The sequence below is a fragment of the Protopterus annectens genome, chromosome 5.part0 (assembly GCF_019279795.1).
Source record: "Protopterus annectens isolate FY-2018-M chromosome 5.part0, PAN1.0, whole genome shotgun sequence".
Classification (NCBI taxonomy): domain Eukaryota; kingdom Metazoa; phylum Chordata; order Ceratodontiformes; family Protopteridae; genus Protopterus; species Protopterus annectens.
In genome coordinates this window covers 647224709-647244175 of record NC_056735.1, presented here as the reverse complement: position 1 = coordinate 647244175, position 19467 = coordinate 647224709, and the positions used below count along the sequence as shown (strand labels likewise).

Sequence of the window (19467 nt, the reverse complement as noted above, 5' to 3'; positions counted from 1 at the left end):
AACATGGATGGCAACACCAGGTTCTGTGTTGACTATAGGAAATTAAGTAGTCACACAGAGTCAGATGCTTACCCCATGCCTAGGAAAGATGAAGCCCTAGAGTAGCTGGGTGGGGATAAGTATCTTACCACTACTGATCTTACCAAGGGTTACTGGCAGGTGCCCTTAACTCCCAGTGCAAAAGAGAGGTCAGCCTTTGTGACTCCTTTGTGGCTTGTATCAGTTCAAAAAGATGCACTTTGGAATGAAAAATGCCCCAGCAACTTTCCAGAGGTTGGTAGATCATATCCTAGCAGGAGCAGGAGATTTTGCTATTGCTTACCTAGATGATATTACCATCTACAGCCATTCCTGACAAAACCACCTTCAGCATATCAGGGAGGTGCTGGGCAGATGACAGAGGGCAAGGTTGGCCATTAATCTTAGCAAATGTCAAGTGGGTATGGCAAAGGTCTCCTACATGGGACATAGAGTTGGGGAGTGATAAGATCAGGCCAGAACCTGCCAAAGTGGAAGCAATTCAGGCACGGCCTGCACCAGTTAACAAAAAGCAGGCAAGGGCATTCTTAGGGACATCAGAGTACTACAGAAAGTTTGTCTTCAGTTATAGTACTATAGCTGCTCCCCTCACAGACCTGGCAAGGAAAAACAAGCCAGATAAGGTAGTGTGGACCCCAGCATGTGAGCAGGCATTCCAGAAACTTAAAGGAGCCTTGAGAAGACCCCCTGTGTTAGCTAGTCCAGATTACAGCCAAGAATTTGTTGTGCAGGTGGATGCTTCAAACCACGAGGTGGGGGTTGTACTTAGCCAGGTTTCCTCAGAGGGAGAAGAGCACCCAATTGTTTGTCTCAGTCATAGGCTCCAACCCAGGAAGGAATGTTATACAGCTCTAACCCACATGGTTAGAATTGCTGGACCCATGTCAGACTCCAAACCAGTTACAAGTGGTGTCCCACAAGGCTCAGTCCTGGGACCTCTATTGTTCGGTATATATTTCTCGGAGGTACAGGCCAACACGGAAGGACTGTGGCTGACCAAGTTCGCAGATGACTGCAAACTGGGTGCCATAATCGACTCTCCAGCCGACACAAGCATCCACCAAAAGGGCCTCATAGAAACAGACAACTGGTGCCAGATCCATGGCCTCAAGCTAAATGCCAAAAAGTGTATAGTCATCCCCTTTGGCAAAAAGAAAAAGTGCCCACAAATTACCACATAGGTGGTAATCCATTAAGTACAGAAGAAGTAATTAGGGGCCTGGGGACCTAAGTTGATAGCAATCTCTCATTTTACAACCACGTGGCCAAAGTGGTTAGAAAAACATGTTATATAGCCCACCTAATCATGAAGGGATTCACATCTAGATCAGGGGAGGTCATCGTGCCTCTTTACTCATCCCTCATCAGGCCCATAATTGAGTACAATGCCCCTTTTGGGATGTACCTTACCAGACTCCTGCAGCAACTGGAAAGACCCCAAAAGTACCTCACCAAGAGGATCAAAGGGCTCAAACAGATGCCATATGCTGCTCGGTTAAAGAATCTCCAGCTGTACTCAGTGGCATACTGCCTGTTCAGAGGCGATCTGTGCCTGACGTATAAAGCCATGTCCAACCCAGAATTAATGGACATGCTGCACCTCAGAAAATCCAAATCCCATCGAGCTACGTGCTCGAGAGACTTGAACCTCAGCACTGAAATAAATAGGACATGCTGGAGGGACAGATTCATAACCCAGAGGCTCCCTTCACTCTGGAATAAAATCCCAGTCCAGGTTAGGCAGAGTTCCTCATTGACTCTCTTCAAGAGGAATCTTGATGAGTGGGTGGGAGATCATAGGTTTACCCTGGGTATCACTCTGTGTCACTGTTAGACAGAGGCACAGTATACTAACCTCGAAAAAGGGCATAGCAAAATAAATTTAAAATATGTGGCGAAAGCCAAACACATTCTGGCTAGGCTTATAAATGCCCTAGGGCAGATAGCCTAGTATGAACCTATGAACCTATGAACCTATGAGCTGTAGAAAAGGAATGCCTAGCCATAGTGTGGGCATTGCAGAAACTTCAGCCTTACCTGTATGAAAGGAAATTCACTGTAGGTACAGACCATAATCCCTTAACATGGCTACATCAACCCAGCCAGCAAAATGGCAAGTTACTAAGGTGGAGCCTAGGGTTGCAAGCATATGATATGACATTGCAGCACTGCAGTCATTGTAGCCTCACAGTAAGATGTTGTCCTGTTCGATTCTCAGCTAGAGCGTCTTCTCTGTGGAGGCATCCGTGAATGGGCATGCCTTCGTTGAAGGTTGTGCATCAGGGCTGGTAACTCGGCATGTAAAAATCCACTACCAAACATTAGTGGACCAGAGTTCCACTGTGGTGACCCCTAACCGGGATAAGCCGAAAGACACAACATTGCAGCACTGCAGTGAGTTTAGCAATGTCAACAGAGATGGGCTCTCAAGGCAGGGACTGGTAAGGTATTTCCAGATAGGCTCAACCCTCTCAAGCAATGTTTCTCAAGATTCACTTGAAAAAATAGCTTGAGTTTTCAGGGATAGTTGTGTGTCATTTGTGAATATTAATATGATTCATATGCTTGTCTTACAAATGTAAGAAAACTATGTTATGTGTATTTTAAACTACTGGTTTAGAAGTGTGTGTTTGACTGTATGTTATGTACTGAGCTTTAAGAGCTTGGAAAAGAACAGAAAAGTATATAAACTATATACTTGTGCAAATGTATGTTTTAATAGTAAAAGCTGGAACAGACAGAGTTAACTTGCAAAACTTCAAGAAAATAAGTTGAAAAGTAAGGTGTTTTACGATTGTGTTATCTGTCTGTAAGCAGACACAATGTCTAGGGTTAGATGTTTTCCTATTGTCTTGAAATAGAAATATATATATATTTTAATTTTATTTTCCATTTGTTTACCAGGACAGTCTGATTGGGTCTAAGCAGACCCTTTTTCAGTGGAGGCCCAGGGAGAAAGGCTCTACAGTTACAATTTTTACAGAAAAATATATACAAGTGTTGACAAAGTTGAACATATAAAAAAGCTTACACAAGTATTTTGATAAACATGCACATATAAAAATTCTTATACAATTTGGTAATACTAATGAAGTTAACAAGAGTAACTATATATATATATATATATATATATATATATATATATATATATATATATATATATATGGGTCTACTTCAGAACAATGAAATCTCACAACACCGAAGACAAAACACCGAGACCAAAACAACGAAATCCCACAACACCAAAAGCCAAGTATAACACACACAAAAAACATACTCAAATACATACACAACTGCCCCAAACTACCAACCACACCACCCTACACTACAAATAGGCAGGGGGGCAAGCCCCCCTGCACCCCTACACCCCCCTACTTTAATATTTTAACTCTGAGATTGCACAGACACACAAGGCAAGCTCACACCCACACACTACAGTCCCTCACACACACACACCACAGTCACAACACACACTTACACACAGCACTACCCCTCACAAATACACATACACAGGCATACTCACCCACAACGGAACACCAAAAGCGCTAAATCAAAATCCCTAATTTTGCGCTTTTCAGTGTTCTACAGTTTCATTGTTTTGGTCTCCTTTAAAACACTTTCGATGTTCTGGTCTTTCGGTGTTTTGAAGGAGACCCATATATAAATATATACACATATATATATATATATATATATATATATATATATATATATATATATATATGGCACTTAGGAAACTCGCTAGGGTATAAACAGACATATAGAGTGAATATGATGGGATTTTACACAGTTTACAGTCTTAATACCTGGCATCAGAATTTCAGGGACCTTGATTCAAAGAACTGTAGCAAGGCATTATAGTTATTGGTATGTCAAGGAAGTTATGCAGTGGCATTAGAGGAAGGTTAGTAGTTTAGACATTAACAGGTTAAGTTAATGGATATAACATGAAAGTAGATGTAGCTTAAAAATGTTGTAAAAAGCAATGTGTAATGTACAGTGAGGTTACATTAAGAAATACGGATTGATGCTGGAGGATAGCATGGAAGGTTAAGGTCTCACTATGAAAGCTGGTAAGCATAGCTCTCAACCTTCCATCTCCAAAATGAGGAATACTGCCTCTCATAATGTGGAACAAATGGTTAAAATCTGGAACACCTACTAATGGCTTACTAACAACTTCAAATAGGAAGCTCATAGGATGGTTAAAATATGCTGGTTTTACTTATAAAAAAAGATGCTTTAATTAATATGATTCAATTCTATTTACCATGGGTATCAGTTAAAATATTTCCAAAAATGAATGTGTGACAGAATGTTTCAATGTGGAACTCTGAGGACCATTAACTTTTTAAGACCTTAAATGAGGTACTTACTGAGAGGCGACAACGCTACCGCAGCACCACCACCACAGATTATACATAATTAAGATGATTATTTTCTCAAAACTATTAAATCTTATACAAGCATTCTCTATTCCACATCTAAACAATATATTAATCAGTTTAAGAAATTCATGCTAAACTTCTTATGGAATAATAGCAAACCTAGAAAAGCTGTTAATCATCATTTGAATGATTGGGAAGCAGGGGGTATAAATCTTCCAGACATACAGATTTATGCTTTATCATCTGTTACACAGTCATTATCCTTGTGGTTGAGCACCTCTTATTCAGCTAGATGGAAGTAAATACATGAAAGTCAATCAGCATCATTTCAATGAACATAACTGGTACCTAATAATTTCCACAGGACGGTGAGAGAATATGCAGTTTTGGATAAAAATAAATATATAACTTCTAAATGTATAACAGATTAATTCAAATTATATAATAATTATCTAAATAAGAATCCACATATTAAGGCATAGGTATTTTTGTTATACTCTATTGCCTATACCCATGCTTGCATGAATACTTGATGCAGATATAATTAAAAATTTTAAAGAAAAATAATTAATATATTGGCATTAACTGTTACACAATGGCAAACATTTATCAATGGAACAAGTTAAAAATAAATTTAATCTTGATGGAAATATGTAGAGTTAAATAGCACAACTGTCAGACAAAATGTCCCTACATTTATTGAATATGTGATTTACTTAACAAACTATATGGCCAAAGGGAAAGGTTACTTATCAAGGATTTATAAAATAATAAAAAGCATGAAAATACATTACACAGAAAATTTGGGGGGCTATTACAAGTCAATTAATAATCAAACCTCGGATGATAATGAGAAAAGATTAATACTTTTTTCTTCTAAATGTACTTCCCTGCCAATCCAATGGAAGTTATTTGCATGGATATTTCTGCATAAGTCTTTTTTATACCCCACAAGTTAGAAAGTGAGGTACACTTGAGAAGCATGCTGGTAAGAAGGTGATAGGGGATATTGGATAGGGTTATAAGTGGGAGAGTATAGCAGTGGATTGATCATAGCAGATGGTGTTAGTAGCTGAAGAAATTGAAAAGTAGTGAAAGGAGGAAGAGATAAGGAGTTATAGGGATTGATGCTTATAAGGAAGTACAAGTAGAGATTAGTCAGGCCTACTACAGGGGCATAGCCATGTTAGTTTGAAGTGCTCCTTTCGTAGTTGTTTGAATTTGGATGTGCTTTCGGTATTCAGAATGTTTTGAGATATGTTGTTCTAGATCTTAGCAACTTTATGGAAGAATAGGGAGTCACTATATGTGTTAGTAGATCTACTGACCTTTAAGAGAGTTTTATCGGATGACCTAAGGGACCTAGTGCTTGAGTAAGGATGGATAATATTGCTAATAGCTGGGCATTTTTCTGGGTTGAGGACGGTGGAGTGAGTTAGTACTAACTGGTTGTAGGCTAGTTGGCTGGGAAGCTCAAGCCAATTAAGATGGTGCAGTGAGGTACAGTGATGGGTCTTGGTTGGGTGGTTAGCTGGAAATCTAGCTATTTTATGGTAGCAGGATTTCAGTTTGGTTACGTCTGATTTTCTTAGATTTGCAAAAATGGATGAGGCATAAAGTAGGCTAGACAGTAGGTGGGTTCTACTGATGACTTGGGTGGAATTTGTAATGAAGGGCTTGATCCTGTATAGGGAACCTAGTTAAAAGTGCACCTTCTTGATAACTGAGTCAAGGTGTCTATCAAGTTTAAGGTCCTTGTCTATAATTACACCCAGTAGTTTAGTTGAGTCAATGGGCTCAATACTGGAGTCAAAATAATTACTAGGTTTCAAATGTAAAAGTGTTTTATTGTTTTATGACTTTCACGTTCCGCAGACTTTTGAGGAATATGTACTTCTCACATAGACATGATAAAATTCTTAGTTTCTGTTAGCCTAAGAATTGAAGGCAGTTGCCAAAGAATGACTTCATCCAGGCTAACCCAGCAGTAACATGTGATATTAATTTAAGAACTCTCAGATAGAGAGACTGGGTATTTTGTATCTTGTCTTGGACTTAGGAAGAACATCCATTCATCTGCATTTGCCTTGCTAATAGCAAGTAACTAGGTTACAGTAATTTCTCTTAGATATAGATAGAAATATAGTAAAGATTAGTTTAGATGTTTTCTGTATTTATTTGAGACTGTTCTGCAATGTTGTTTTAAAATATTTCCAGTGATTCTGAACTCTGCAGTTACTGTGTTGTTTGAGTATTGTCTTGTTCTTTTATTATTTATTATTAAATGTATTTACACCTAAATTAATGGCTGATATTTGTGAGACATATTTAAGGTCTTAAAGTACTTGCATATGTATTTGGTGACACTGTACATGCCACTCCTAAACAGCCTTAGCCTTGGTCACACTTACCATTTGGATAATAGTAACATTACACAGCAGGATTGAAAGAGCCTTTATAGTAGCTGATAAGTAGTGGATGGTGGCAGTCATAACTACCTTAAGGTGTGGGCAGAAGGGGCATAGCTAGTAAACTTGTGCCACCCTTCCCCAGGAGTGTCTGTGTGTTTGTAAATCAATCAAATCTCAGTGTGTGCGCGTGTGTGTGTGTGTGTGTGTGTGTGTGTGTGTGTGTGTGTGTGTGTGTGTGTGTGTGTGTGTGTCAGCCACTTGGGCAGGGACACAAAGCACTGATTGGACAGAGAGGATGCTGGAGTTTTTGACTTGACCACTCAGCCAAAATCTTAACCCTATAGCTGTGCCAATGGGGAGTCTTATTGGGGATCTGGAGAAAGAGGCAGAAACCATCACCAGACTGACTGTGATCTCTGCGTTCTCTTAAGGGAAATTGCACTTTACTGTTTGTATGCACTTGTCAACCTCCCAATGTATACATCTCTCACTGGTGCTAGTGGAGAGGATTAAGGTTCCTTGACTACAGGGCCAGTGCAGGCACATCACAGCACAATAGACAACCGGGGAGTGGACTTGCATCCCCAGATTTAAGGACGTGCATTCAAAAAAATGCTGAGTTACTTGTACAACTCCACCACTGTATGCAATCATTCCCACATTTCTAACATCAGGCATTCATACTGCCATCTTTTGAACTATTGAACTTAGCAGACAGTTGCCAGAACTGGACAAACTCTGACAATAGCTATTCTAGGTTGACAGACTTAACATTTAAATCTGTGTTGTATGAAGCAGTAGTACTCACCCCAGCATATTCTAAGGGGATCTGCCTTCCTCCTGTGTAGCTGCACATTCTCTGCTAAAGCTTCTGCAGTTATAACAAGAGGAACAGGAGTGTGTAAGATATGTGGCTGGCACACACTGACAGGTCTAAAGTGTAGGTAATACAAGGATTACTTGCAGTACTTAGGCAACACAAGGCTTGCTTAAAGTACTTTTGTAGTGTTGTAGCTTTATCCTCATCATCCTAGTAGTAAAAGATGTTAGGATGGTGTCAGCACATGTCACTGTAATGGCAGTAGCATTGCTCACCTTCCTTTGGAATGCTTGCCACACATGTAGCAACTTGGCCAGAGCATTCAAGGCCTCAGTCATGTATTGGGTGTCTTCATACTCCTACTCAAGTAACCAGTGGCTATAGACATGGAACATTTACAGGAAGATTTTTGACTCCTCCACATGCTACCTCTGTGCCCTGACTGTGCACTGAGAAATTGCAGAGAAATGTGACAAGTATTTCAGAGCCATACCTGTTCTCTGTCCATTTTGTCAAGTGGTGCACAATGATGGAAACCTCATTTGAACAAATTAAGGGGGACAGACAAATATATGTACTGTATTACAATGCTTGAAATGTGGACTGTAGGGTCTGTGACATGGCAACCCTGTCTGCACTTATATGCCATATGAATAAAGCATGCGGTAGAGTGACTTCATTTCCCTAAGGTATTGTGTGCATTGTCATATCCCTCTCCAGAGCCATGGAGTGAACCATGCATGTGAGCTGCTGCCCTTATGTGCATATGTGAGTGCATAACACCATGAAAAATTCAGCATGATGTTAGGGTAGTAAACATGATGTAGAAATTGAGCAATTCTCAGATAAGAGTAGCTGAGCCCTCATTTGCATAATTAGCACATCCAGACATCCAAAATTGTGAGACATAAGCACTGAGCCTCATTGAACTATAGAAGAATTCATGAAGCTCTAGTGTATAACCTGCAACAGGTGAATCTTGCATGGACTGCTTAGAGGCACTAGATTCCAGCTTCTATAAGTTAAATAATTTAACAGGGTTACCTGGAGTTTCTCTGAGTTAGGATGTTACTGATGATGGACGATCTCACTGCCTGGTGGTCCAGGGGTGAGCCAAACTAATGTAAATAACAGTAACTACCCAAGTCATAAGGTAGGTAGCAGTTAGAGTCTGTCTGTCTGTCTGTCTGTAGTCAAAACCACAGAGATGGGATGAACATTGGCTTATTGCCACGAATCTCTGAGTTATGTTTGCCATTGCAAGGAATTCTTGATCCTAACAGAAAATTCTCAAGGGACCATTAATCTCTTTAGAATATCTTTATTTGTGTAGAGGCAGATAAGTGTGGTAGTCAGCCACATAGTGTGCTGTCCATGGGCCTGGTTTTGTGTGTCTTTGGCAGTTTTTTCACAGCATTGACCTGGTTCTCCCTGTAGGAATAATAATGTTTTCTTTAGCCACAAGGGGTACAGGAAATTAAATGCAATCCCTGACGTGTATGTGTGTGTGAGTATGCAGGTGTGTGTGCTTAAGTGTATGAATATATGTTGATATGTGTGTGTGTGTGTGTGTGTGTGTGTGTGTGTGTGTGTGTGTGTGTGTGTGTGTGTGTGTGTGTGTGTGTGTGTGCGTGCATGCATCTGTGTGTGTGTGTGTGTGTGTGTGTGTGTGAGATTTGTTTTGTGTGTGTGCATGTTTGCATCTAATCTAAGTTTCTGAATATACGTGAAAGACTTTGCCCCTCTGCCTTTGCACCTGTCTATTTCTCTTTTTGTATAGGTGAGCATATTTGTGTGTGTGTGTGGTGTGTGTGTGTGTGTGTGTGTGTGTGTGTGTGTGTGTGTGTGTGTGTGTGTGTGTGTGTGTGTGTGTGTGCAGATAAACAATACTTCCTCCAACAAAAATTATATGGGCTATACTACTTTGAAACATTATCTGGAGCAAGTGTTTTTACATCAGAAATTAAAAAAAAAATGTACATGCCAATAATAAAGCAAATGCAAATATTAACAGACAACTCATTTTCTAAGTGCAACAGTTCCTTCCAAGGTGGTTGTTATTGGGAAATTATGTACTTTTCTGGGGTCATGTGACTCTCCTCCTGAGGCCTCACAACACCACTTGGTGGTGCATTATTTCCCTGTAATGCCCACCTTGCTGGGCATTGCTGCTTATCTATTGCTGTTCAAAAGTGGACCTTAAGTTCACTTGGAGGTTTAAGGTATTGCTTCATTATTTTCTGTTCTGACACTTCATTAGGCCTACCATTGCACTAACATATTCTTTCATTTTTCATTTACCTTTTTAATTCTCATTTTAAATTAACTTTATTAAATCAGTATAACAATTCATAATACCATAGCTTATTCTTCTTTATAAAATATAATGGAAACACTCAGATAACATTCATATCTTACATCATTTTTGTAAGCAAAGCTTTCCAGAAGATACAACCTTCCACAGCAAATGCACTCACATGAGTCTTATTTTACATTCTGTCATTTGTCACAGGTGTTATTGTTTTGTTTTGAAAATGAATATTTTCTATATTCCATATAGTTGCTTGAATAGGTTCCTAGGTAGCTCTGAAAAATTTGTACATTTGAGTTACTTGTTCAGCAAATGGTCATAGGTTTTACAGTAACAGACTACATTAAAAATGTAGAATGGTCCAAAACACAGAATGGAAAAACAGTGACCACAAATGGTCGAAAATCAAAATGCCAAGAATGTCAACACACATTCTATGCAAGCTCCATTCCATTCCACCCACACACACCCTAATTTTCTATAAATATATATATATATATATATATATATATATATATATATATATATATACTAATTCCACAGTCGCAGTACTGTGGGAAAAGGGGAAACACTAGTCCCCCTTGTACCATGATCTTATCCAATTACTTTTTTGACTTTTTGTGGTCACGGTTTTTCAATTCAGGATTTAGGCTATTCGACATTATAAATGTATTCCTACAGTAAAATATACATTTCTGTTATTGCTCTATTTTTTATCATATAAACATTTTAATAAGTTTATGGAATAAACATTAAGTAGAAATAAAGTTCATACATAAACAGGTTAATCATGTATGACACATAAACATGTCTAGAAAAAATGCATATCCTAATCCTTAATAGTATTTCATAGAATCTGAATTTACTAGCACCTATCACAATATGTAGAAACATTGTAGAAAAGTAGCAAATTAATAACCTCTGCTCTATGCTTACTTTTGCAGGCGATTTCTTTAAAGATCCAGTTCCATTGGCAGACCTCTACATTTTGGCCAGGACTCTTAATGACTGGAAGGACGACGAGTGTCTTGTGATATTAAAAAATATATATCAGTCTTGCAAACCTGGTAAGTGCTGTATCCTTTATGAATGTCTACATTTATCTTCTGGCCAATGCAATTTGTTATGTGGAATGCTTTGAACTATATATAATGTTGCTGAGATGTTTTTCAGACTTTGTAACAAATTAAACTTTATGTAAGATTTACCGTCTGTCCATGATGTACATCATCTGGAGATAGTGAAAAAGAAATGAGGTCTCACTGAAATCTATGAAATCTTCCTGAAGCTGTGAAAGTTGGAATAGTCTGAACAAGAATTTTTTTTCTAATTTTAATTTACTCTCTTAGGCTATTCATATTATTTTCCATATATCCAAAGCTGAATGTGAATGTCAAATTAAGTCAAGATCATAGAGGAACAAATAATTTTAGACAGCATGGGTGACACCCTGCCTCCATATGCACCATTATGTATACAGCTTAGAGCTGTCTTCATTACAAACAATGTGGACCTTGCAAACAGCATAAGTTAATGCCAATGGCACACTTCAGAAAATCATCTCCAGATAATTCTTTTAAATGTTTTCATCTGTTAAATATATAAGTGAACTGAACATCATGGACCCCTTTCAACAATGACCTAGACCAAAAATGCTAAGCAAATCCTGAACATTGGATCCTAGAGCTTTTAAATCATATACTCAATTCATTATTTCATCTTTGTATGTTTAGCTTAAAAATGCTAAGGTAACATAACCAATACAAATACCAGTTCATTTTTATGAAATTGAACAAGGTAATGGGTATACCCAAAAATATTACAAAGATGTATGACTTGACTTATTTATGAAATTAAATCTGTACCAGTTGCTTATTATATTCAAATAATGATCCCCAAATCTATTCCAGTTAGCATATTCATACAATGATGTCCACGTATTTCATCCACTACCTCTATCTAATGATTTATTTAGATCAACATGCTTTTGTACTGAAATCTTCAGTCTTGACTGAACACTTTTCATTTCAATCTCACATACAGCTACCAAATGCAGTACTTCCTCTCACAAGCATCTGTAAATGTGAGAGAATGCACTCCTCAGACATAATTTATCTTAAAAATCACTTCCATGAGGAGAACAAGGGAGTTGCCTCTAAGGCTAATATAGGATGTTTTCAAGTTTATCAATGTTTTTTTTTTTTATTTCAAATTATTTTTATTTAATTTTTATAGAACAAGAAAATAACTTATTATCTCAAAAAATTAAATATATATTGTTAGTCAACAACACAAGTAACAGAATATAAATGCATAACAAACCAACAAAACAAACTATTTACATGAGTGCCTAAACTGATGTAATCAATAGAAAAAAAGTCTTCAAAATATAAAAAAATGTTTATATACAATATCATTCATTTCTCTCCAGTATTTCCACTACATTCTGCCAGGAGATGTAATAAGTAGTGATCTTTTCTGTTTTTCTTCTGATAGTTGCTAATTCCATCTTAGATACAGACAATACAATGCTTCTGAAGTTTTTCAAAGTTGGAGATATTTCACTCTTCCAATTGAATGTAATTGTCTTACATGTAATGGCCACAAGAATTTATAGGAGTGAAAGTGTTGCTCTGGACACACATTGTGGAATGGGTGCATTAAAAATAAAATTAGAGATTTAGTCAACTGAAAATTATCATTAAAAACTTTTGTAAAAATTGGTTCACCCTATCCCAAAACACTTTAAACAATTTACAATCAAAAACATTTGTTTTCCAATCTGCTTTCAATTTTTCTTTATATCTCCAGCAGCCAATTTCTTATTTAAACATTAATTCTAACTTGTGGGGTATAAAAAAGACTTATGCAGAAATATCCATGCAAATAACTCCCATTGGATTGGCAGGGAAGTACATTTAGAAGAAAAAAGTATTAATCTTTTCTCATTATCATCCAAGGTTTGATTATTAATTGACTTGTAATAGCCCCCCAAATTTTCTGTGTAATATATTTTCATGCTTTTTATTATTTTATAAATCCTTGATAAGTAACCTTTCCCTTTGGCCATATAGTTGGTTAAGTAAATCACATATTCAATAAATGTAGGGACATTTTGTCTGACAGTTGTGCTCATTAACTCTACATATTTCCATCAAGATTAAATTTATTTTTAACTTGTTCCATTGATAAATGTTTGCCATTGTGTAACAGTTAATGCCAATATATTAATTATTTTTCTTTAAAATTTTTAATTATATCTGCATCGAGTATTCATGCAAGCATGGGTATAGGCAATAGAGTATAACAAAAATACCTATGCCTTAATATGTGGATTCTTATTTAGATAATTATTATATAATTTGAATTAATCTGTTATACATTTAGAAGTTATATATTTATTTTTATCCAAAACTGCATATTCTCTCACCGTCCTGTGGAAATTATTAGGTACCAGTTATGTTCATTGAAATGATGCTGATTGACTTTCATGTATTTACTTCCATCTAGCTGAATAAGAGGTGCTCAACCACAAGGATAATGACTGTGTAACAGATGATAAAGTATAAATCTGTATGTCTGGAAGATTTATACCCCCTGCTTCCCAATCATTCAAATGATGATTAACAGCTTTTCTAGGTTTGCTATTATTCCATAAGAAGTTTAGCATGAATTTCTTAAACTGATTAATATATTGTTTAGATGTGGAATAGAGAATGCTTGTATAAGATTTAATAGTTTTGAGAAAATAATCATCTTAATTATGTATAATCTGTGGTGGTGGTGCTGCGGTAGCGTTGTCGCCTCACAGTAAGACGCTGTTCAGTTCGATTCACAGCTAGAGCATCTTCTGCATGGAGACATGCGTGAATGGGCGTGCCTTCATTGAAGGTTGTGCATCAGAGCTGGTAACTCGGCACGTAAAAATCAACTACCAATCATTAGCGGACCGGAGTTCCGCTGTGGCGACCCCTAACCGGGAAAAGCCGAAAGACACAAACAAACAATTAATGTATAATCTGTCCTCCATTGTAAAGAGGAATTTGTTCTACTCTTCATTAGACTTCTTATATGATTTAAAATACTGTTATAATTAGTAGTTAATGTCTCACTTGCATTTTTAGTTAGTATAACCCCCAACTATTTGATTTTATCATCAGAGGCAAGATATTGAGAAATGTTATTATTTAAATTCCTTTTTATCAGAATTTATTAGCAATAATTTTGTTTTATTTTCATGAAATTTGAGACCAGAAAGAGACTGAAATAATTGAGTACATTAAAGCATATAGTGAATTACCGTTATCACTTAGTGTTAGCAAAATGCCATCAGCAAAATGTTGTCTGTTCATTTCTACCTTATTCCCAAGCAGGATACCATTAATGCTTGAATTCCTTTTATTATAATGTGCAAAGGGATCTATTAGCAAAGCAAACAACAAAGGAAATATAGGGCAGCCATGCTTTGTGCCCTAAGTAATTGATATTGAAGTAGAGAAACATGATCCAATCTTGACATAAGCTAAAATTTCTCATAAAGCGACTTTATTAACTGAGTAAAGTTATGTGAGATACCATAATTTTCTAATGGTAGAATTAGGTAATTCCAATTAACTGAGTCAAATGCATTGTGTATGTCTAGACTCACTAGGGTCATATTCCTCTGTATTAGGTTTACATAATCAGTCATATAAATTATTCTTTTAATGTTGTCATAAGTGTTTCTATCCTTTATGAAGCCTGTTTGATCTGCATCTATTAATAAAGTAAGTAACTGCTTAATTCTGTTGCCAAGAACTGCCATGAACATTTTATAATCCGCATTCAAAAGATATATAGGTCTATAAGAGGAACATTCATTAGCACTTTTTTTCAGATTTCTAATAGGGGATATTACTGCCTACTTCCAAGAAGGAGTATAACTATGTCTTCCTTTTTACTAAATTGAACATCCTTGACAACAAAAGAATAACCTCCTTAACCATATGTTTAAGCATTTCTGGAATAATATTGTCTAAATTTTAACTTATTAATTTGGGATTTGATTTCAGTCATTGTTATTTGCTTAGCAATTAACTTGATATGCTGGTCCTGTAATTTCATTTTTATGTTTGTCTTAAGAAATGAACTTATTATATTTGTGATTCTAGTTCTGTAGTTTGTGAGCTAATATTAAAATAATGCATTTTAAATGCCTCTGGTATTCCCTCTAAACCTGAAACTTTCTTCCTGGAGCCTGGTATATAAATTCCCTTAATCTGATTTGATTGTAGTATTTTTTTTTTTAGTTCTGTTTGCTATTCTCCTTTGATTTCTAGGATTCATTGAGTAAGATACAAATCTAATTTTCTCTAGATAAATCATAGTTATGTGATGCAATATGTCTAAATATTTTTTATTCTTTACTTGCAGTTTATTAACTAACTGCTTCATTCCTCTTTGAACGTTACATTTTAACTCTGCTTGCAGCTCCACCAAGTCTTTATTCCATTGCTTTGTCTTGTTGGTATACCATGCTAAAGTTTTGCCATATATGTATATATATATATATATATATATATATATATATATATATATATATATATATATATATATATATATATATATATATATATATATATATATATATATATATATATATATATATATATACACACACACACACACACACACACACACATACACACACACATATATATTTATATAGATAGATATAGATATATACACACACGTATATATCTGAAGTATCTTCTATGATATTTATTAAAAGAAAGGATTTTATTTCCCTGACAAAATACTCCTTAAAGTCTTTTAAATGTGTTATGTAAGATGGTATTCTAGTGATAGACACATTTGTCTTGTGTGCACTTCTAAGTCAAATGTAAGTGCATTGTGGTCTGACAAGGGACATGAAATTAACTTAACTTTGTCCAGCTTTGTAATGAGTTCTTGTGGTAGGTATACTCTATCAATTCTTGAATAGGAACCGTGCCAATGTGAGTAAAATGTGTAAAATAATGAGTCTGAATCAGCATATTCATTTATATCTACTAGATTAAACATGTCAATAAATTCTATCAATCCCTTTGATTATGCAGATTTCCTACATGTGCTCGAAGTATTAGCATCACTGTTATTCATTATGCAAATAAAATCTCCAGCTAGTTTTATATTTCCTTTAGAGTATTGTATGATGTCTTCTATCTGCTGGTTAACTACCTTGACTCCTAAACCAGGGATCCAGTATAGATTCACTAATGTATGTTTTCCCACTTATCTCTAAATTTACCAAAGTATTGTTGATCTATCTTGATAAGTACTTATAAGTATAGGCATTATAATTTAGTTCTTCCACAGCATTATTACTTATCTTGCCTTTTGTTTATGATGTGAGCTTGTTAAAACTGTGTAATTACTAATATTGAATTTAAGTGTACTTGTAAAAGTTGTCTCTCCTGCAAAAATATAATCTGTGGATTTGGAATTTTTAAATATTTAATCAAACTTCCCCTTTCCTGCTGTTGTTTAAGCCATTTACATTAATGGAAATGCATTTCATACTTAAACTGTTGTTTACAGAATATATATATATATATATATATATATATATATATATATATATACACACACACACACACACACACACACACACACACACACACACACACACACACACACACACAATCACACACACACACACACACACACACACACACACACACACACACACACACACACACACACACACACACAGTGGATATAAAAAGTGTATACACCCCTGTTAAAATGCCAAATTTTTGTGATATATAAAAAATGAGATCATAATAAATCATTTCAAAACCTTTCCCACCTTTAATGTGACCTATAACCTGTACAATTCAATTGAAAAACAAACACATTTGTTAGGGGAAAAAAAACATAAAAAATAAAAAATGTACAATACACTGGTTCCATAAGTGTATTCACCCTTAAACTAATAATTTGCCATGTGTCCACACCCTTAAACTAATACTTTGTTGAAGCACCTTTTGATTTAATTAATGCATTCAGTCAGAGGAGGACCACCCATCTTAATTCTTGCTCCTGACCCTTCTTCTGCTCTTCACAGCACCCACAATGTGCCCAGCAATGACTCCTTCTGCAATTCATATGGAGTTACATATACTGATAAAATATTTAAATAAGATTGTAGATTATTTTTTATAAGACCTTTGCTCCTACTACTATTGGAACTGTCTGCGTATCTTTCTTCTACATTGCTCTCATTTTTGCCTGAAAATCTCGATATTTTATGACTTTGTGTCTCTCTGTATGTAAGACACTTTACTCACTGGGTGTAGTGATTTCAATAATCAATGCCACTTTTGTCTTCTTTTCATGGACCACTATATCTAATTTCCTCACATCTGTCTTTTGAACTGTTGATAATGGGTGATCCAATGTGATATAGACTTTGTCATCTTCTATTATGCTTTGTGGATCATATTTTCAGTGTATTTCACATTCAGTTGCTGCCTGATTTTTATCTTTTTCTGGTTTGATTTCCATTCCCTATTGACGTGGATATACTTCTGCTAGACTAGGAAGGGAAGTCATCTTAGATTTATTTTCCACATTTCAGAACTTTCACCATATTTGGGTCTTGTGAAGTCAGCAGATATGTATGCAGTCCCCCGATTGCAGATCTATATAGGTAATCAATTTCAAGGAGACCCGTACCTCCTTCGGAATGGGGAATATTTAATCTTGGTATGGACTGATTTTTATAAATCATTTGATGAGCATGAAACATTCTTCATATCCTTCTGTCTAATCCATCCAACACCTTTTGGGGCTAGAAAAATCACTTCAAAACTATAAGTTAGGACAGGAAGTGCAAACTGGATTATAGCTTGAACTTTGTTCCTAGATGTCAATGCTGTTTTCAGGATTAATTTAAGTCTGCTAAAATATTCTTTTTTTTCCATAATAAATTTTTATTGATATATATTTTCCAAATACAATAAAATCATACACATAATTCACTACTATTACTATCAAAACTATATGCAATATCTAGATGAAATGCTTCCATATAAAAATCATCATTATTCCAAAAAAGAAAACACCAGGGAAAAAACCAAAGCCAACACAATTGTAGAAGTACTTTGCGTCCATACATATCATACATGGTTCCAAAACATTATATCCCCCACACATACATCCAAACTTTAATTTATTCCTAATAACAGTATTATGCTAATATAATATTAAAAATCTTTTTCCATATTTTAGGGTTATTAATATTTTTGTTACTTTGCTTCAGGAGTAATTTATATGCTAATATATGCTTTATAGCCGCAAGCTTAAAATTATCCCATGATGTCTTATCTGGTTCTAACCAATTTGTAGCTATATACAACTTCATCAGCAAAAAAATATTCATACATATTATAGTTTGTGATCTAGAAAGCTCTCTTGGAGGAATACTTAGAATCATAAATTCCCATGATAACGTTGAACTTTGATAACCCATCTTTTGTAGTTGTGTTCTAAGAGAGTTCCAAAGTTTATATATACACTTGCAGCTCCAGAACATATGAAGAAGATCCGCTGTTTGATTTGTGCAGTATGGACAAGTTGGAGAATTCCTATGATTGAATTTATGTAACCTAAGATGTGTATAATAAGCATTATTCCAAATCATCAACTGCGTATACATCAACTTTTGAAAAGAGACCGATTTTATTGTTAAATCAATTGCTTTTAATACCTGATTATCTGCTACTGTCATTTTGTTTACCCAATACCCTGACAACAGAATTTTATCCTGGAATTTTAAATCTTTAATTAATTCATTTGTTCTTGTTATAAATTTGACCTCCTATTGGAGGGCCTGCCACAATTCAGAGCATTTATCCACAATTCCGGCTACAGGTTTAAAGTTTTCAAAATGACTCCGAGCAAGTTCTCTGATTTGTCTCATTATAACAATATAACTCTTAGGAAGATTCAATTCCTGTCTAACTTGCAAAGCCGATAAATTAAATTTATTAAAAACATCAATCAGAGTCAAATTAACTATTAATGAGAATTTACTAAGATCAATCAACTGATTATTTAGTTTAAAATTGGGATTCATATGGAAAGGTTGAAAAACCATCATATATTGCAACAAGTCTACTGATTGGAATAAATTTTGCAAAGATAACACATATGTTTTTAAGTGGTCCATAATCCCATACTTTATCAAACTATTTTTACCCAAAAAAGGTAAAGCTTTAGGATTTATATTCCTATCTAGAATATGCTTGTAATTCAGGACCACCCAAGTTGGTATCCACTTTGTACTAGTTACATCATAATTAGCAATTCATAAACTCCTGTTGGCGTTCACAATTAAATAGTATACTTCAAAATTCGGTAACTCAAGTCCTCCTCTACTCTTCGGGGTCATTAATTTCTCATACGATATTCTAGTTTTCTTTGGCTCCCAAATAAATTTAGCTAGATCTGTAT

General features: G+C 35.5%; 1 protein-coding gene across 1 annotated transcript in view; it reads left to right on the top strand.

Annotated features, from left to right (window-relative positions):
• The window catches only part of LOC122802727 (acetylserotonin O-methyltransferase-like), a 301004-nt gene that overhangs the window by 259275 nt on the left and 22262 nt on the right, over positions 1-19467 (top strand). Inside the window, exon 7 of the mRNA XM_044072489.1 lies at positions 10914-11036. Coding sequence (XP_043928424.1) covers positions 10914-11036 — 123 coding nt within the window. The remainder of the gene's footprint in view (positions 1-10913; positions 11037-19467) is intronic.